The sequence below is a fragment of the Schistocerca americana genome, chromosome X, assembly GCF_021461395.2.
Source record: "Schistocerca americana isolate TAMUIC-IGC-003095 chromosome X, iqSchAmer2.1, whole genome shotgun sequence".
Lineage (NCBI taxonomy): Eukaryota > Metazoa > Arthropoda > Insecta > Orthoptera > Acrididae > Schistocerca > Schistocerca americana.
This window is the reverse complement of record NC_060130.1, coordinates 354,135,504-354,157,538: the sequence shown is the minus strand read 5'-3', so window position 1 is coordinate 354,157,538 and position 22,035 is coordinate 354,135,504. Positions and strand designations below refer to the sequence as shown.

The 22,035-nt window shown below is 41.7% G+C and overlaps 1 protein-coding gene across 3 annotated transcripts in view; it reads right to left on the bottom strand.

Moving 5' to 3' along the window:
* LOC124554729 overlaps positions 1-22,035 on the bottom strand; it is a 284,948-nt gene that overhangs the window by 217,663 nt on the left and 45,250 nt on the right. For 2 of the 3 annotated variants that reach the window (XM_047128375.1, XM_047128376.1), the window contains exons 3-7: positions 21,885-22,028; positions 15,425-15,528; positions 12,187-12,272; positions 10,731-12,093; positions 10,453-10,518 (exon numbers count right to left, since the gene is read on the bottom strand). In XM_047128375.1, coding sequence (XP_046984331.1) covers positions 10,453-10,518; positions 10,731-12,093; positions 12,187-12,272; positions 15,425-15,528; positions 21,885-22,028 — 1,763 coding nt within the window. The remainder of the gene's footprint in view (positions 1-10,452; positions 10,519-10,730; positions 12,094-12,186; positions 12,273-15,424; positions 15,529-21,884; positions 22,029-22,035) is intronic. The other variant, XM_047128377.1, reaches the window with a different exon arrangement.

The window sequence follows — 22,035 nt, the reverse complement described above, 5'->3', positions numbered from 1 at the left end:
TTTTTTTTTTTTTTTACTGTAGCTCATCGAAGGAAAACTCTGAAAGCTTTCATTTATCTGTGCCTATTGACAACTCAATGCTTCTGCTTTTCAACGAGTGGTCACCTTTAATACAGAAGTATTTACATTCTACAAGAACTTTCCTACAATATTTATTATACACTCCTGGAAATGGAAAAAAGAACACATTGACACCGGTGTGTCAGACCCACCATACTTGCTCCGGACACTGCGAGAGGGCTGTACAAGCAATGATCACACGCACGGCACAGCGGACACACCAGGAACCGCGGTGTTGGCCGTCGAATGGCGCTAGCTGCGCAGCATTTGTGCACCGCCGCCGTCAGTGTCAGCCAGTTTGCCGTGGCATTCGGAGCTCCATCGCAGTCTTTAACACTGGTAGCATGCCGCGACAGCGTGGACGTGAACCGTATGTGCAGTTGACGGACTTTGAGCGAGGGCGTATAGTGGGCATGCGGGAGGCCGGGTGGACGTACCGCCGAATTGCTCAACACGTGGGGCGTGAGGTTTCCACAGTACATCGATGTTGTCGCCAGTGGTCGGCGGAAGGTGCACGTGCCCGTCGACCTGGGACCGGACCGCAGCGACGCGCGGATGCACGCCAAGACCGTAGGATCCTACGCAGTGCCGTAGGGGACCGCACCGCCACTTCCCAGCAAATTAGGGACACTGTTGCTCCTGGGGTATCGGCGAGGACCATTCGCAACCGTCTCCATTAAGCTGGGCTACGGTCCCGCATACCGTTAGGCCGTCTTCCGCTCACGCCCCAACATCGTGCAGCCCGCCTCCAGTGGTGTCGCGACAGGCGTGAATGGAGGGACGAATGGAGACGTGTCGTCTTCAGCGATGAGAGTCGCTTCTGCCTTGGTGCCAATGATGGTCGTATGCGTGTTTGGCGCCGTGCAGGTGAGCGCCACAATCAGGACTGCATACGACCGAGGCACACAGGGCCAACACCCGGCATCATGGTGTGCGGAGAGATCTCCTACACTGGCCGTACACCACTGGTGATCGTCGAGGGGACACTGAATAGTGCACAGTACATCCAAACCGTCATCGAACCCATCGTTCTACCATTCCTGACCGGCAAGGGAACTTGCTGTTCCAACAGGACAATGCACGTCCGCATGTATCCCGTGCCACCCAACGTGCTCTAGAAGGTGTAAGTCAACTACCCTGGCCAGCAAGATCTCTGGATCTGTCCCCCATTGAGCATGTTTGGGACTGGATGAAGCGTCGTCTCATGCGGTCTGCACGTCCAGCACGAACGCTGGTCCAACTGAGGCGCCAGGTGGAAATGGCATGGCAAGCCGTTCCACAGGACTACATCCAGCATCTCTACGATCGTCTCCATGGGAGAATAGCAGCCTGCATTGCTGCGAAAGGTGGATATACACTGTACTAGTGCCGACATTGTGCATGCTCTGTTGCCTGTGTCTATGTGCCTGTGGTTCTGTCAGTGTGATCATGTGATGTATCTGACCCCAGGAATGTGTCAATAAAGTTTCCCCTTCCTGGGACAATGAATTCACGGTGTTCTTATTTCAATTTCCAGGAGTGTATGTACAGTTGTATAAGTTTAAATGTGAGTCAGTGAGAAAAATTCATTTCGAAGACTGAATTCTCACTGAAGCCGGTGTTTACAGATACAACACAGCTGGCTTTTAGCGTACTTCATACCAATCTACAGTGCCCTCTTTACATGTGTGATGGGTTGACAAAATTTATTACCTTTTTTTTTGCAATTCATATCTTTTATCACTGTATTTATTAATTTTTACTTTTAAAACTTTTGCACATAAAACAAATAAGGTGGTTATAATTAAAAACAGAAATTAATGTTTTACTGTTATACATGCGTGGTGGTGATAGTGTGAACTAACCAGTGGCACTGGTTATTGCCGCACACTTTACAACTGAACATATTTTGCAAAATACAAAACATCTTGTTCAAGAGATCTAAATAAATAAAAAAATTTTTGTGGACTGATTCCAACACACACACACACACACACACACACACACACACACACACACACACACACTGGTCCGACAATTAGAACCTATTTACGATTACTATCGTTTGGAGTCACATATGCGTACATATGTTTCTGGGGACAAATATAATGTATTTCCCTCATTATTATCTTATGTAGTTGAAAGTTTAGTAGTTTTAACATTGAAATGTGTAAATTATAATGTATTTTAGTGAAACCCAGGACAGAGGATATTATAGAGCAGAAAGATTTCAGGTCCTTGTGACATATCAGTGCTGGTATGATAACTTTTAACACCATTCTTGCCTGTTCCAGTTGCTTCAACCATGCTTAGATTGTAACACTGTTTTAATAAAATTTTAGCAACTTAGGTCTTTTGAACAAGATGTTTTGTATTACTTAACCTATGTTCAGTTATAAGGTGTGCAGCAATAACCCATGCCACTGGTTAACTTACTTACTATCATGTTTGTATAATTATAAAACAATCAATTGCAAAGTGTGCAGCAATAACCAATGTCACTGGTTAGTTTCCACAACTACCACCACATATGCATAACTGAAAAACACCAGTCACTGTTTTTAACTACAACTACCTTATCTATTTTATGTGAATAAGTCCTAAAAGTAGGAAATGATACTTACAATTATAAAACATATGAACTGTAAAAAAGTTAATACATTTTGTCAAAACATCAAACACGTACAGAGGGCACCGCAGATTGGTATGGCGTACACTGGAGCCAGCTGTGTTGTAACAATAAACAGAAGTCTCTATGTGAACTCAACCTTTGACATGAATAGTTAAGTTGGGACAGTGTGTGTGTGTGTGTGTGTGTGTGTGTGTGTGTGTGTACTAGTTTTAACTTACATTTACTGATATGTATTTTATCACTGACTCAGATTTAAAACTTATATGACTATATGTCTAATAAGGCATGCATGCTACCTTAGTGTACCTGGTTCTTTATGTGTCATAATACTGAAGATGACCGCACAATGAGCAAACTGGAAAATTTTTTCTTGTTTTGTTCCATATGGAAAGCAAAGAGCTTGCAATATAAGTGATCTATTCCACAGTATCAAAGTTCTTAAGGTATGCATTTGCGTTTTACAGCCCACGTTTACTAGACTTTTTTTCTTTGAGGGATCATTCCAGTCATATCTATGAATACTGAATATTCTTCTTGGGACACTCTGTATATTACGTAGACTATGATGGAGTTTTTCACTTTCTTCACTACCACTGAAAACAATGATGATGATTCCTACGGTAATCGGATATTTATGAGAAGGAGAGGTGATAACTTTAATTCCCCATCCCTGCAAGTCATGATAGTCCCTTTCAGCCAGATTTGATACAAACAGCTAAAAGGATTTCTTTTGCCTAATTTATTAATTACCATAACATGGATGGTGTCATTTCATGGTGCAGCCTCTCATGCACCAGACAATGCTAACACCATCTTCCACATTGAGGAGAAACTCTACTCCTCACCATTGCTATAACTTGTGTTCTCAACTTGCCTCATCATTAACCCTAATAATGCCTACGAAATTTCAATAATGTATACTACCAACAGTTGTGGGGTGGGCAGGTACTTTATTACCACCACGAAAAAGAAAAAGAAAAAATACAAATTTTGCTAATTGTTGTTGACTGTTGTTAGTAAAACACTTATTAAAGAGCTACCGATGTTTACACAGAGTCCAGAAAGAACCTGAAAATATTGAATATGACATTCACTGTGAAAAGTGGCATCTAATACTGCAGGAGTGCGACTTTATAACCACCTAAATTAGACTTAAGTTTTTTGATTAAGTTTAACTGAAAAAACTGAAAACAATTATACAGTCGAGTAGAATAATTTATTAAAATCTATTACTTATTCAAAATTTTAAAATTTAAAGTACATGACTAGATTACAATAATTGCAAAAAGTGGGCATAAAGTACAACCTCTATCCCATTGCTGTTGCTATGGTTAATGTTTGATGACAACAGGTAGCATGATGTAGGTTTCTGGTGAGAGTGATAAAAATGAAGTGTTTTACCACAGTAATTTCAGTGGGTGTTGTTTGCAGACACTCCTGTTTCAATACAACATTTACTGGCAAGCTGCCATAATTCCCAATAACACTTCTAATAGCTTTACATTTCTGTGCAGAGCTAGTGGAATCATTTAACAAATCCACAACAACTTGCCATGACCTTTTCTTGTTCTCCCTGATTGTTATTAAAACCTCTGAATTTACAACCACAAAAGGCCTTGAGGTTCAATGCAAGATAGTGTCTGCACTGTTGCAAAACAACATACTGGTCATAAGTGTGGAATATTACCCATTGTACCACCACAAGACTGCTGCATTCTTAAGCCAATTTGGAATAAATCAACTGTTGGTTGGAGGATCACACTTCTAATCTTATCCACTCGATCTAGAACATTCAATACTGAATTACAATCAGTTGGTTGTGCAGAATCCAGTTTGATCAGCTGGGTGACCCTTATGGATGCTGCCTTTCAGCAACTGTCCTATCCAATAGGTGAGTGCAGATAGGAAACTTATTGCTTAAGATGATCACTAACTGCCACTGCAGAGTCTGCAATGGCACAGCAGCAAAACAGGAGGTCAATACTGGAGAATGACCACAATGTACCTCAACAGTATCATTGATATCTCAGTAGTATGCATTTCCAAGCACTGAATTAAGTGGAGGGGGGGGGGGATGAAATCTTCCTACTACTGCAGAATTAATAGCAAAGCATGGTGGGGTAGAGATTTACATTGCTGCTATAAAAATTAATAAGTTCAATTTGGTTATTGTGGCAGTTTACCGATCACCATAAAGAAATTTTGAACTTTTCTTAAATAAAATGGAATCATTAAAAAAAGTAAATAAAATTGAATGTGATTCAATAATTTGTGGAGACTTCAACATTGATTTTCTTACAAAATTAGAAACACAGAGGCCCTTTTGAACCTTGCTAAATCCTACAATTTAAATGCTGAAGTAAATGCTGCTACCTGAGTAACACACACTTGGAAAACAGCTTTAGATAGTTATCTAGTGAAGATCAGTTTATACAGCACTTCAATAGAAATTTCCAATGCAGACTTTAATGACCATTTAGCTCAAACATTAAACTTCAAAGTAAAAGGCAGTATTGGGAACAACATGTCTTTGGAAACCACACTTAAATGCTACTTTAACAGCTTACTACATGAAGAAAAATTGTCATCAGTTTATAAAATTAATGCTCTAAAATAAAAATGTAACACCTTCATTGATACATTAACCCATCACTTTGAAACTACATTCCCACAGAAAACTGTAACCACAAGGGAAATTCTAGAACAAACAATTGGATCACAAGGGGGATAAGAATTTCATGCCAGGAAAAGGGACTACTACATAAAATGTGTAATCTGAGTAATTGCTCACCTGAATTACACATATATAACAAAAAATATTCCAGAACTCTAAGAATAGTACTAAGTTTAGTAAAAATAATGCCATAAATACATTTATTAATCAACAAATAAAGCAAAGGTCGTGTGGAGTGTTATAAAAAATGAAACTAATAAAAACACAACATCAAGTAAAAATTTAACACTATCACAAGAAAATAAAAACTAAAAAACTGTTTAGAAGTAGCCAATACATTTAACAAGCTATTCTTGAGTGTTACATATATGACAACATGAAAGCTAAATAAGAATACCCATTGCAACAAATATAAAATAAGTGCAATACAACAAATATAAAATAAGTGCATGCAATCGGTCAATGTACATCAACACTGTCATACACAATGATGCTGCAAAAGCAATAAAAGAACTAAAAATCTCTAACTTTGCAGGTATTGTTAGTGTCCCTGCAACAATCAGAAAGAAGAGTGCTCTGAACCTAGTCGAACTAATTACACACTTACAAGACTGTTCACTTTAAGCATGTATGTACTGAAATCATGTAAGGTAATTCCAATACATAGAAAAGGGTAGAGAGAATAATGTATATAATACATGCCCATCACAATTTTCTCCTGCATTCCAAAAATATTCGAAAAAGTTACTTCTGATGAACTTACAGAATTTAATCAAAATCCTATGTAATGAACAAAACAGACTCAGAAACAAGAGGTCAACAATAACTGCATTTATGAATGCATAAATTGTATATTAAACCCGACAGACCAGAGACAGGAATCAACAGGAGTACTTATTGATCTAAAAACAGCTTTTCACATTGTGCATCATAAGATGATGCTTTCAAAGCTTGAAACGTATGGCATTTGAGGTCTGTCCAACTGTTGGATCAGATCCTGCCTGAGTAATCGTCAGCAAGCAATGAACATCACGCAAACTAGTGTCAACCTTAAAACTGTTTCTGAACACTAATTAAATAAGATGCATGCCAAAGACCCATATTGGGACCCCTTCCGATCCTTTTGTACATTAACAATCTAAGCTTAAACGTGGATGCTCATAGAAGATCATATTTGCAGACAAATTACAGTTATCAGTAAAAACTTTAGAAAGAAAGCAGTAAAGAGTGCATATAATGCCTATTTTCATTCACACCTTAAACTTGGAGCCACATTTTGGGGAAACCCTAAAGCAGCTAACAGCACATTCAAACTGCAAAAAAAGAGCCGTTGAGAGTCATGTTTAGATGCAGAAGCTAGCGACTCATATAAAGCTCTGGTACTTCTCCTTTGTCATGTACCTACAATATGGAAACCCTTATAGTCTTTAACCCTTATAGTCTTTAAAAATAAAGATAATAGGTAAAACACTAGACTGCAAAAAATTGTGATATTCTTGATCATTTTACTAGACAAAACAAAAAGTTACATATGACCCAACTTAACACATTCCCATGCCAAAACAGTACTTTCCACTTTATAACAAAGTTCCTAAAAACATCAAAGCAAATACTGAGGTCAAAATCTTTGGAAAATCTGTGTAATGTCATATTTACAGTATCACTGCTTTTACTCCACTGAGGAATATTTATATGTTCAAAGTGTATTATTTGTAATTTTAAATATGTATTCATAGAAATTACTTTCACCTGTAGGCACGTAAATTAGCTTGTCCAAAGTCTTATGCATAAGCTGTATGTAGAAAGTGTATTATTTGTAATTTTAAATATGTATGCATAGAAACCACTTTCACCTGTATGCACGTAATTAGCTTGTCTAAAGTCTTATGCATAAGCCGTTTTTGTGGAGTAGAGGACCAACAAAAATACAACAAAATACGATACAATACCCCTAACAGTCAGAAGACAGAGCTACTGTAACAGTACAGCACACTCAACAATTCTATCCCTGAGCATATATGTATATCTGTGTAGTTCATCGTGTTTAATGTCATTATCACCTAATGCCATAACTGTCTATTCGTTTTGACTCAGCTTTCTTAATATTTCTTCACAGTTTTATGTTACCGGTACTCTTCATTTAGGCTATGACACAGTGGTATTTCATTCATTCACTTTTACAAGAATTCAAAAAGGAAGTTACACATGCCATCCCATGCTGAGACCACTGAACAACAAGAGAGTGGTAAATTGTCCAAAGAGAGTACATGTTCTGGGTTTCCTGCAGACACGCTCTGCTGCAGAATGGATAATGGGTGCATCACAATGTGGGAGTGAAGTGGCCTAGCAACCTGAAATGTACTCCAAAGTTTAAGTACACAGGACAGTTAGATTATTGTGGGCAAAATGTCTAAACTGTGTGAAATTCTGGCAGTATATGGGCCAAATGCTATGTCACATACAGCCTCAGTGAAATGGTGCCAACTATTTGACCAATGTTGCACAGAAATGGGTAATGCTAATTGGGAAGGAAAGCCAATGACATCAACCACAGATGACAATGTTCAGGAAATAGAGGAACTGTTTCGCACCAGTTGCACATTTGCTACCGCACAGAGGTTCTTGAATGGCTCCATGACCAAGGAGCAGATTTCTATCACTGAAAAACTGAATGACTGGTGGAAAATTCTCACCATTTTATACAGAGACTTTGTGACATGCTGAAAAATGGTATCATGTATCTGTGTCACTTTGAAGTGTACTGTAGCATTCAATAAAAGTTGCTTGGACTCTACAATAATGTGTAACTTATTTTTTGAAACTACTGCTTCTTAAAATATATCTATTTGAACTGATTATAAAGTTATCAACTCGCCATCTGATGACCGTACTTATGCAGCTGCACTTTCACGAAAGAGCATATTTCTTTACTTCCTTTCTTTGTTTTACTATATTTCTCTTGACTGGAACAGCAAAACTTTAATAAATTAACAGGGTTGGAGTCTTTTAACATCATCTTATACCCAGAACATATGCTCTTTGTCACTTTTAGTTGTTCAACATTTTTTGCGTAAGACAGGAACAAATTCCCTAATCCATATTGGGTGACTACAAAGCAGTTAACATAGACAGTAGAGGAAATGCATCTCTCTCTCTCTCTCTCTCTCTCTCTCTCTCTCTGTACACTGTCAAACCACATTTCTGAACGCAGTTTCATATTTGTACCCCACACTGTGTGCCCAAGCTTCTGGCACTGAAAATACAACATTAGTTTGGGATATACAACAGCCTTGCCTCTATAGTCAGATACATCCCACTTTTATCCTATTGGAGGGGGAGGGAGATAAATAAAAACAAGAAAATAATGCAGTGCGTCACTTCTAATGCACAGTTTGCATATCAATTATGTTTCGTGCTTCATTTGCATAGTCCTATGTTCTGCACTTTTAATAAGCACAATATAATTGTGAGTTGCCGCAGCTTTATTGGAACGAGGAAGAATTCTTTTATTCATGCAGAGATGATGCTAACCTCCACGAAATTTTGTTTGTTTATGTTGGTACAAAAATAAAAGCCAAATCATACAATGAAGTGGTCATCTGTGACTTCAGTTTTAACAGTTAGCAAGAAACGTGTACCTGAAAGCAAATATGCCATACTTCTCATGCAGATTATCCCAAAACTACAACCACAGATGAACACACTGATGAAGTTCACAAAATGGTACTGAAAGGTCAGCACTTAAACATATATGAAGTAGCTGATAACACAAATATATCAGAATAATTTGTGTATATTACAGAACTGTTTAAGTACAGGAAATCATTGGGAAACATGGGTGCCACATTTTTTCATCCTTAATTTTGGCCATCATTGAATGGTTTCTCAAAAATGTTAGGACTATTTTTTTTAAATCCCATCTGATTTTTTGCACAAACTATTAAGTGTCGATGTGACACAAACTGAGCACTTCATGTCAGAAATGAAAGAGTAATTAGCAACATACGCGTGCCACACATGTCGCACACTTGCACAGTACAAATGTAAAAGGAATAATGAAATTACTACCCACACTGTAGCCCTAATGATCAAGCGTTTGCTGGAAATAAATCACTACAATTTTGTTTGCCAAATGGGGGGGGGGGGGGGGGGGGGGGGAGAAGTCTAGAGGTTCACATTTCACAGACTATAATGTCTATACAGTGGAGGAGTACAATCTTGGATTCAAGAAGGCTGGGACAAGAACCCATCATACTATCTTCAAGGGAATTATACCAGTATTTGCCCTTACTTATCTAAGGGAGCTTGGAAACTACTCTGGATTACTACATGAGAACTTGAACCCTTTCCTCCTGAAAGAAACACCAGTATCTTAAGCATCCCATCACCTTATTTGGTACACGAAAAATATTTTGCTGTTCTGTACACACAGTTTAGAAATAGCAATATTAAAAATCTGCCAATTCAGAAATAATGACACAGACTTGCAACTTTAAACTTAAGAAGAATCAAAGGCTCACAATGGTTCCTTCAAGGGAAGTTCATCAAAAACATCAACACCACACAGTATCACAATACTAACAGAGCATAATTCCATCAAAGACTGAGTTTTATATTACAGCTACATGATGGACCAATTAAACACATTTAAGAATAACTTAAGATACAGGCAGAAAAATAAATGGCGATGTCAAAATGCCATTGTTTACAGATTATTTAAAGAATTTTATCATTGTTTCCTACATATCCCTAATAAATTCTGTAGTATTCAACATGTTTGTTAACTTACAGAGTGCTCCGAGTGGAATGTAACATTAAAAATTACAGTGGTGTCTACAACTGAGCTCGTTTTAGAGTCTGTCCTGCCCCGCCATCATTCACACACAGGTGGTAGAATTAATGTTAAAACTGGCAGTAATATAATTATTGTACACTAAAGGATAAAGAATCTAGCAAACATCATTTTTCATTCTTTTGATAAAATTCAAAATTAAACTTCAAAGTACTAAAATGGAATTCCCTCACAAGACCTCCAAAGATTAATTTGGCCAAATATCTACAATGATCAACATTTAAAACAAATGTTATATTATGATATTGTTCATACCTGATACATTCTTTTCGGCCACAGACTGTGTAGTGCCAGCCCAATCTTTCACCCGTAATGTTGGTCCTGTAGAAAATACACAAATTTAAGGACTTACCACTAACTTGCATTCATTTCAACTCGGGTAACTGAACTGAATAACTAAGAAACATATTTATCAATATTCAAATATAATTTTATTAGTTTTCCAATATAGTCTTGTTACATCCATACCTACATTCTATTTCCTAACTTTCATAATCTCAGTTATACTCTCCAGAACAAATTAAAGAACTTACCTATTTCTGACTCAGCAGCAGAATGGTCCGAGCAGCTACTCAGGTCTGTAGAGGATTCAGCTCTTTCCTTCCTTCTCAGAGTTTTCCCCCACGGCTTTCTTCGTCTGCGCCTACGCTTAGGTACTAGTTGACTTTGCATACTGTCAATCTCTCCTTCACTCACACACTTCCGGTAGTTCTTTGTTAGATCAATATCAGACTCTGAGGTCTCAGATTCCATGTGGCTTGCAGATCTGGCTCTACGTACAATGTCACTTTCACCAAAGGGACTTCGTGTCCTAGATCTAGTTCTAGGTTCCACATCGCGGTAACCCAAGGGGGACAAGGCTGTCCATTTTTGTGTCCGTGTCCATGCCTGTCCCCTACTCCTAGTAGGGCTTGAGGATTTCCTTCGTGTATTAATTATAGTCTCTACATCACTGCCCACACAGGGGCTCGAGGAGGTTCTTCGTGTCGTAGACCGAGTTTCCCTGTCGCTGACCCCATAGGGGCTCAATGATGTCCTCCGTGTCATTGACCTAGTTTCTCTGTCACTGCCCCCACAAGGGCTCAAAGATGCCCTTCGCGTCCTAACTCTAGTTTCGTCGTCACTTCCACCTAATTGGCTAGCGGATGTCCTTCCTCTTCCAGTTCTAGCTTCAATATCACTCCCCTCCAAGTGGCACGAGGATGACTTTTGTGTTGATCGTGTTTCATCACTGCTAACAAATGGGCTCCGTGTCGTAATTTTATTTTCAATGTCACTTCCCCCGAAGGAGCTTAAGGACATCCTTCGAGTCATAGACCTCGTTTCAATATCACTTCCGCCGAGAGGGCTCGAGGACATCCTCTGGCTTCTAATTTTAGTTTCGGTGTTACCACCTTGAAAGGGACTCGAAGACATTCTTCGTGTTCTGGCTCTGTTTTCGACGTCACTTTCCCCTAAGGAGCTAGAGGACATCCTTCGCGTCATAGACCTTGTTTCAATATCACTGACACCAAAAGGGCTCGAGGATGTCCTTTGTCTTCTATGTTCGGCTTCCACACGATCACATGTATCTGAGTCATTATCAAGTAATCTTGACTGCCATGGTGACTCTAAACCACTGTTTTCAGAATCAGACACAGTTAGCTTACTGCTTTTCTGCCTAGATTGAATCTGGGCATCACTATCACTGTCACTGTTGTCAGAATTACCTCCTTTTCTGCGTCTTCGACGTCTATTTGTTTGGAAAAGCTCGGCAATATTTAACTTCCTCATCCGAAGCCGACGCTCCTCTTTTGAGTATTTTGGTTCGAGATTTGTCCGGGAAGTATTTGAGCGCTGTGGTGCCGACTTACTTTTAGGATTACTGGCACGTGCATGACGTCTAACACGTAACTGCTATAAACAGAGAGGGGGAAAAATTGTAATTTGAAATTTCTTGTACAGGAAACTAAGGTTACAGTTGTGTTTCTGAAATGTTTTTAGTTTTACCTGAGAGTTGGTTTCCGCAAGTTTAGTTATTCGATGTCCCTTTATATCTTTTACAAAGCCGTCATAAAACAGCACTCTATATACACCTGTAAATAACAAAAAGGTGATGTAAGTTCACTCCTTTCAATTACAAGAAAAATAAGCTTGTATATGTCTTTTTACTAATCAGTATGCTACTACTAACTTATACTAAAGGAGTTCACACTGTTTCCAACATCAAATAATTTCATAGCATGCAATGAGAGAGCAAAACTAAGTCGTAGATTTTACAAATTATATGTAAACATGAAAGTTTAAACAAGTACTTCTGTGGTGAAACAGTTGGCATAACTCATACTACAAATGGTTAAATGCCACACACAATATTTCAGTACTAATTACCAAATTCTCATATTACTAACAAGACAGCACAAAACATAAACTCAACATTGCTTTATTTAATGATGTACTGTATGAAAAAAAGTGTCATCAAACTAATAATGCAGTATCAAGCACAGGCAAAGGCTAAATGGGATGACAAGAAAAGTGATAATGTTAAAAAGAAACATTTTCAACTTACAATTTCAGCCTGCTATTGCTTTATATACTGCCAAATACCACCCTGGATTTCTAAAAACGGTACTACACAAGAGCAAACAAGTTTTGTAACTACCCATGTGCATAATTATATCAAACTCTGAGATGAGCTAACATGAAGGAGCATGATTGATAAGGAGGGAGGAGAAAGAGGAAAGGGAAAATTATGGACAGGAAAAACATTCTAAAGGGGCAGAGAGATTCTAAAGGGGGAGAGGCAGGAATTGAAAGAGAGTGAGCAAGAGCAGCGTGATTAAAATAACATCGGACTTTAGATGGTCCAGGCTGATGGGGGGGAAAGGTGGGGGAGAGATAGGCAGGGAAAGAGAGGGGGGGAGAGAGAGAGAGAGAGAGAGAGAGAGAGAGAGAGAGAGAGAGAGAGAGAGAGAGGGAAAGAAGGAGGGAGGGGGAAGCAAGGAGGGAGGGAGGGGGAGGCAAGGAGGGGGAGGCAAGGAGGGAGGGAGAGGGAGGCAAGGAGGGGGAGGCAAGGAGGGAGGGAGGGGGAGGCAAGGAAGGAGGGAAGGGGGGTGGGGGAGGCAAGGAAGGAGGGAAGGGGGGTGGGGGAGGCAAGGAAGGAGGGAAGGGGGGTGGGGGAGGCAAGGAAGGAGGGAAGGGGGGTGGGGGAGGCAAGGAAGGAGGGAAGGGGGGTGGGGGAGGCAAGGAAGGAGGGAAGGGGGGTGGGGGAGGCAAGGAAGGAGGGTAGGGGGCTGGGGGAGGCAAGGAAGGAGGGAAGGGGGCTGGGGGAGGCAAGGAAGGAGGGAAGGGGGCTGGCGGAGGCAAGGAAGGTGGGAAGGGGGTGGGGGAGGCAAGGAAGGTGGGAAGGGGGGTGGGGGAGGCAAGGAAGGATGGAGGGATGGGGAGGCAAGGAAGGATGCAGGGAGGGATGGGGAGGCAAGGAAGGATGGAGGGAGGGAGGAAGGATGGAGGGAGGGAGGAGGAGGCAAGGAAGGATGGAGGGAGGGAGGAGGAGGCAAGGAAGGATGGAGGGAGGGAGGAGGAGGCAAGGAAGGATGGAGGGAGGGAGGAGGAGGCAAGGAAGGATGGGGGAGGGAGGAGGAGGAGGAGGCAAGGAAGCATGGAGGGAGGGAGGAGGAGGCAAGGAAGGATGGAGGGAGGGAGGAGGAGGCAAGGAAGGATGGAGGGAGGGAGGAGGAGGCAAGGAAGGATGGAGGGAGGGAGGAGGAGGCAAGGAAGGATGGAGGGAGGGAGGAGGAGGCAAGGAAGGATGGAGGGAGGGAGGAGGAGGCAAGGAAGGATGGAGGGAGGGAGGAGGAGGCAAGGAAGGATGGAGGGAGGGAGGAGGAGGCAAGGAAGGATGGAGGGAGGGAGGAGGAGGCAAGGAAGGATGGAGGGAGGGAGGAGGAGGCAAGGAAGGATGGAGGGAGGGGGGAGGAGGAGGCAAGGAAGGATGGAGGGAGGGGGGAGGAGGAGGCAAGGAAGGATGGAGGGAGGGAGGAGGAGGAGGCAAGGAAGGATGGAGGGAGGGAGGAGGAGGAGGCAAGGAAGGATGGAGGGAGGGAGGAGGAGGAGGCAAGGAAGGATGGAGGGAGGGAGGAGGAGGAGGCAAGGAAGGATTTAAGGAAGGAGGGAGGGGGGGCAAGGAAGGATGGAAGGAAGGAGGGAGGGGGGGGCAAGGAAGGATGGAAGGAAGGAGGGAGGGGGGGCAAGGAAGGATGGAAGGAAGGAGGGAGGGGGGGCAAGGAAGGATGGAAGGAAGGAGGGAGGGGGGGCAAGGAAGGATGGAAGGAAGGAGGGAGGGGGGGCAAGGAAGGATGGAAGGAGGGAGGGGGAGGCAAGGAAGGCAGCAGGGAGGGAGAGGGAGAGGGAGAGGGAGAGGGAGAGGGAGAGGGAGAGGGAGAGGGAGAGGGAGAGGGAGAGGGAGAGGGAGAGGGAGAGAGAGAGAGAGGAGGAGAGAGAGAGAGGAGGAGGAGAGAGAGGAGGAGGAGAGAGAGGAGGAGGAGAGGGAGGAGGAGGAGAGGGAGGAGGAGGAGAGGGAGGAGGAGGAGAGGGAGGAGGAGGAGAGGGAGGAGGAGGAGAGGGAGGAGGAGGAGAGGGAGGAGGAGGAGAGGGAGGAGGAGGAGAGTGAGGAGGAGGGAGGGAAGGAGGGAGGGAGGGGTGGGAGGCAAGGAGGGAGGGGAGGGAGGGAGGCAAGGAGGGAGGGGGGAGGCAAGGAGGGAGGGGGGAGGCAAGGAGGGAGGGGGGAGGCAAGGAGGGAGGGGAGGGTGAGAGGGAGGGAGGGAGGGGTGGTGAGAGTGAGGGGGGGAGGGAGGGAGGGGGGGAGGGGGTCAAGGAGGGGGAGTGGTAGGGGTGAGGGGCAGGGGTGAGGGGGAAGGGTCGGAGTGAGGGGGAGTGGTCGAATCAATGGGGAGGGGTACGAGTGAGGGGGGAGGGGCTGAGAAAGAAGTCGTCACAACCTATTATATCAACATTTCTTATATCATCTGAAAAGATTTACTGAAATCCTTGAAAACCTATGTCAAAATGCCAAGATTGTGATCTGACCTATGCTCATTCTAAATACGTGTACAGGATTATTGAAGCCATTGTAAATCAGTCTTCGCAACTACAAGGCTAGTGCTCAACAAAGATTCCATACTTACAAATTTTGTAACTAAACTAGTACACTACTAAATAAATGAAGAGAAATAAAATACAAAAATACCCTTTGATACAATAGCTTTGATTTCTGCTGGGTACTTGCGGCTGTCGTTCCATGTTGCCATTACCTTTTCACCAACTCTAAATGGTTTCGTTGGTTTAGTTTGTCTGAAAATAAAATCACTGACATAAAATTTCATGACCTGTTATCTTTTTTACTTCATGAAAATGAATACTGCATTATATATACAAAAATGTAAATCGTCCATGACTATTGCTGATGCACTTACTATGACCTGTTATCTTTTTTTTTTTACTTCATGAAAATGAATACTGCATTATATATACAAAAATGTAAATCGTACATGACTATTGCTGGTGCACTTACTATGATATAGCAATGTTAAAAAAGTGAGAAAGCTTACTGAGACCAAACAAACAATGCCTGCCTGTTCAGTAACCTAAAATACTCATAGGATCCAAACTGTGGTACAGGTAGCAAATTTATGTTGACTCCAATCTAACTCAACAAAGTGCAGCAATTCTTCATGGCATCAGCTCAACAAGTGGCTAGAAGACCCTCTGGAGAAATACTAAACCGTGATCCATCGATAACTGACCAATGTTCCTTCACAATCATGGGTGGTTTTTGTGCTAAAACAGCTTGTGCATGCTCCTGGGTACGTAGTCCTTCGTTTGCCAGAATGTTCATCAAACAGCGTTTTTATTTTTCCTTGTCCTATGAACACATGCATTATTCCAGGGAGGGGGGGGGGGGGGGGGGGGACCAAGTTGAAGAGCACATGTGAGTAATAACGACCCTCAACTGTCCACTTACAAACATAGTAAGTATCAGTTGGCCCCACATACGTTACAGGAGAACACGCTATCTTAAGTGCCTAGATGACAATCAGCCTACATGGCATCACTTTTCTAAGGCCCCAGTGAGTTGTCAGGTGAAACATTAGCTCACGTGCAGGGCCATAGTAAGGGCATTCACACAGCTCTCTTGCACCCATATCCTCACTGTTCTGCCGAAAATGCAACTGTGGTTGCTTAAAAAACTCTGAAGTCCCTCTAGCTTGTTCACCTTATAACATGTTTAATACAATTTCTGTTGTTAGTGTGGTATGTTAGTCTGGTATACAAAGTAGTTATGTTCAACCACCACAATGCCCAAGTAATAGTTAATGCCTTCAATGCAATATTCCTGTAATCCTGCTGATAAGGATATATTTGCAGAATTTTCAGATATTTATCAGCATTGGGCACAACGTATTTCATAGTAATTTGTGATTAACAGTTATATATTCTGTTAACTTTGGTAGCAACATCCTCCCAGAAAATATTTTCTCCTTGTGTGGTTAGTGCAACATTTCCATGTTTTTCCACTGAACGACCAGCTTCTTCTAAGTCAGTGCCTGAAATTTTAAGTTCATGATGTAAACTTCGTGCAGTAACTCAGCTGCTGTAGTGTAATATTGTGTTTTGCACATATAATAACTGTCATAATATGTTCCAGACGGTTACCCCTCCCCTTCAAACAGCAGTGTATATTGTAGGCATTTTGTCATGCATCAGCACTGTTTTTGACATCGTTACACAAGTCTGTCAGTGAACACAAACTTGACAAAAGTTTTTCTCTCTCTGTTTCTTCACGGAATCTGTGAATTTTATCCAATGGTTTCTTTCATTAGTTACACATTTGTTTAGTGTTCACATATACATTGTAATAGTCAGAATAAAGCCTCACTGTGTATGCTGTTCTCAGGCATGGGATGAGTTATTTGGTATTTTTAAGTGGCTTGAAATCAAATCTGAATGGTGTCAAGCATTTCGAAGCTGCTCCGAATCGGTGTTTTGGGTGAAATGTTGAGTCACGCACCAGAGATACCGAAGGGACCTCAACAACTACCCTCTTCAACTGAAACTGTCTCCTCTACAAGAAGTACAGGATCTATCGCTACTCATCCATTTGACTGTGATAGCATGTCAATGGTAGGTCTACAGGCCTGGTACGAGGGAAGGGGATGTGTGTGGGTGGAGTCCAGGAAGAACATAGGGTATTACAACCATCATCTTAACCAACAACGAATTAAGTTGAGAACTTAGGGTATTACAACCATCAGATTAATCAACAAATTCAAATAACTCTCTCTCATCAAAACTGAAACGAAGCAAATGGTAGGGTCTATCAATCATCATCTATTCAAATGTACAATGAATAACAATGCCCCTTATGGGAACAGCAGCACGGGATGGAATGGATCACATTATGCATTCAGTGTATGACTGGAGACCTTATTCAACATATTTTAAGAGGCTGTTCCAGCAGCCAATGAGGGAACACACTGCAACCAGTTGCAGATTGTGGCACACGCTGGAACAAATAATGGGTCACCTGGAATCCCAAGTCATACTTCAAATCATTTCAGTGACAGGCATAGGCGGTTGAAAAGACCAGCACTGCTCATGGAGTCTCACCAAAGCTCATAATTTGTAGCTCTGTTCCCAGAACTGATAGAGACCAATGGTTCTGAGCTGAGTAGTATGTCTGAACCAGAATCTTCAATGGTTACATGACAATGTAGGTTGTGATTTCCTGGACTTACACCACAGGTTTGAGTATTGTAGCCATCCTTTCAATGGCTTAGCTGTGTACTGCACATCAGGTACTGCTACGACGTGGCTAACACAGTGTGGAGTCCACACAGGTAGTTTTTTACCCCTTTACACTACTCTCCAGATACTGACAGCTGTAGGAGACTGCAAAGTATTTGTGTAACACCCGAAAAAATGGCCCCCATTATTCTTCATCATTTTCTTCTAGCAATAAGTACAAAACTAAACTGTGATCATTCATTTTGAGAAACTGCTTATGACTGAAGCTAAGTACAACACTGAGCTGCAGACTACTTGCACATGGAACATCACGCACCACACTCAGTGCCAGTGGCCGCAAATAAAGTACTTAAAACTTCTATTTTCTCAAAACTGTAATGAGATATGGCTTTTGATCCAGCTTTAAAAACAACTTTGATGTGTTAGCTACATTTAGCACACAGAAAGCACATTTTTCACTGCAAAACCTTCAAATGTTACATGACAGGGTTACTTAATTTTCAAGTATCACAATAACTATGACCAATATCAGAAACCAAACACTTCATCATTAAGATGTGATGTGAAATTATAAGATAAGAATAAATCAATTTTGTGTGCCAATTAGTTGCCTCAGAACAGAATGAGAAGAATTATACAGGGTGTTTCAAAAAGAATATATGTATTTCAAACATTTATTAAATTTTAAGACATACGAATATGAAAGCTTACACACACATTTACAAACCTCTCAAGTTCAGATTACAGACGTTCAATATGCCCTCCATCAGCGACACAAACAACATCACATCGACACTCAACTTCCTCCCATACTCAGGCAAGCATGTCCTTTGTCACTGATGTTATGGCAGTACAGATCCAGTTCTTCAACTCTTCCAGGTTACGCGGGAGTGGTGGAACATAAGTGTTGTCTTTAACGAAATCCCACAGGAAGAAGTCGAGGGTGTCAAATCCGGTGACCAAGGAGCCCAACTGAGACATGCTAAGTCGCCAGCTCCTTGACGACCAGTCCAACGGTTCGGTAGAGTTTCATTCACACACACTTGGCGACTCCAGTGAGAGGGTGCCCCGTCCTGTTGAAAAATGAAGTTGTCTTCGTGCAGCCTCAGAAACAACCAGTTTTGTATGTTGGAAAGCAGTCTGAATTCATGCAACATTTTCTTCAGGAACATGAGGTTGGCCAGGACTCTCTTCTTTACATTCACATCACGTATCTACAAACTGTCGATACCATCTGCGAATGTTCCACCCATTCAGAGATCAATTTGGTACCTCAACTTGAAACGTCTTTGCAGTGTTATCACGGAATTGCACTTTGCAAACTCGAGAACACAAAATAGTTTCTGCTGCGGAGTAGCCATTTTAAACATATGATGGTTACTAAGTAAACCAGAAGGCAGCTGACATCTAGCGGCTATTAATATAAACTGGACTATGTATTCGTTTCGCCAATAGCTGATCCGAGATGCAGCGATCTATAGTTTGGACAAAATAATAATTTGTAATATGTATATTCTTTTTGAAATACCCTGTATATGGTGATTGAAAAGCCATGTCCCCTAGTACAAGGTCTACATTGGTGATTCAATGGTCTTGGCCCATTGGACAAAGTCGTAATCAATGGAGGTAACATATATACAAAGAGACAAACACATTCTATAGACATGCTTTAATCATATAAGCAAAATGTTACATCACTGGTCAATGATGTCCTGAAACTTAACAGTACTATGCAACTGGCAATGCTGGTCAGTTATTTGCATGTACCTCTACTGCAGAAGGTGTTCAAACTGACTGTCATCCTGCAGACAACACATCTGTACACGGCAACGGACACTGCTGGATACTAAACAGTACAACGCAACTGGTATCCCTGGTCAGTTATTTGCATGTACCTCTACTGCAGAAGGTGTTCAAACTGACTGTCATCCTGCACACAACACATCTGTACACGGCAACGGGCACTGCTGGATACTGACCACACCACCACTGTTGGTATTTCTGTACAGGCTCTGGTGATATTCTCCTACAGATCAATTAATGTTCTTTGTATGTTTGTGTACACTGTAGACTTGATGTGCTCCCAAAGGAAAAAATCCAGTGACATCACGTCTGGTGACCTAGATGTCCATTGCACTGGACCCCTTCTACGCCCAGGAAGAACCTCATCCAGGAGCCTGTGGACATTTTGTTCATAGTGTGGAGGTGCATTGTCCTGCTGGAAGAAACACCTGCATCACCATTTGAGGGGCAGATCGTCAAAACAGCATAGTTATGTTTCCTCAAGACATCATCTTGTAGCATGCAGCAGAGATCGTACTGTTAAAAAATATGGGTCAAATGAGGACAGCTCCATGTATGCCACACCACACATTTAACCTAGGATTAGACTGTGTGTATGCCTCAACAGCGAGATGTGGATTGTTGTTTGCTTGACAGACGGAATTATGTCTATTCATCATCACATTCAAATGGAAATTAGCTTCATTGCTGAAGAAAATGTCACCTTCAAGGTTTCACTGGTGAGCGTTGCTTTCTTCAGACCATTCAGAGAATTGCACCCACCTATCAGTATTATCACAGCTTAGTTCTTGCACAGAGTAGATTTGACAGGGATGGAATGGATTAGAGGACAGTATCCTGTAAACGGAGGCTTGGCTGAGGACACGTTCCTGTGACACCGTCCTTTTTGACTGAGTTGGACTCTCCATCGCATTAGCTAGTATGGCTGCTGATTGTGTATCCCCTGTTGTTGTGTGCGGCTGTACAGAAAATCTTTTGTCGTGAACACTACCTGTAGACTTGAACCATTCCATTAAATGGCCAATCATTCTGTGATTAGGCATATGTCGGTTTGGATGTCGCATGTGGTATTCTGCTGCTGCTTTCCCTTGACTCCTGCCTGCAGCATGGATGAGAATCATTTCCATCTTCTCCTAGTGTACGTATACTGCTGCACAAGTCACTACACTACAGAGCTGCGGTAACTTGTTGCACTTTTTTAATAATTGATTAGTAATCAACTGCCTCGGAGACAATTGGCCACATGGTACCATGCACTGCACGCTACTAATAATTTCGGCGGTGAGATGATGGTGGGTTATTCCTCTCATTGTAGTTTTTGCTATCTCCACTAATATTGAATTTGCCCTATGGAACATTACTTTTGATTCCTCCCACGTAGTGAAGAAAACACGCAAATCAGAAAGAAGTGGTTTTCAATTTGTTAAAGGAAAATGAAAATCTCTACCGAAAAACTAGCTCCAGGAGCTGATGTACCTTTGCTTAATTTACACACAGTATTTCTTATAGTGAGCAAATTGGAAACTCATTTTTTCTTATGTACTATCAGCTGTAAGCCACAGCCACTTCGACGGAACTGCTCGTCAGTGCATCTGGCATGAACAGCAGTCACAATGCAATGAGCGCAGTGGTCAGCCATGTCATAGGAAGCACACCTGTCAGAAGCGTTATCAGGAAGTTTAGTCCATCTACAAAGGAGATCACTTACAAAATACTAATTTGCCCTCTAACTGAATACTGATCATCAGTCTGGGATCTGTACCAAATAGGACTGATAGAGAAAATCCAAAGAAGAACAGTGTGCTTCATTACAGTTTCATCTAGCAAGCATGAAAGCATCACTGTGATGCTCAGCCAACTCCAGTGGCAGAACCCGAAAGACAGGCATTTTGCATCACTCTGTAGTTTACTGTGAAAATTCCAAGAGTTTACATTCTTAGAAGAGTCATTCAATATATTGCTTCCTCCTAAGTATACCTGTCACCAGCAACTACATTTTTAGAGGAGTCATTCAATATATTGCTTCCTCCTAAGTATACCTGTTACCAGCAACAACTGAATCTATACTTCTCTTCACACATATCATCATATAAACTTACACTGGTTGAACTGGCTCCTCTGCTAGCAGCCTAAGCCTTGGGCTGTCAATGAGGATCCATTCATCATACCTTTGAGACCAATTCTCAAAGTGTATTAGAACCTCATTCTCCGAATCGTCAAATTCTACGATTTTTGCCGGATACCTATGAC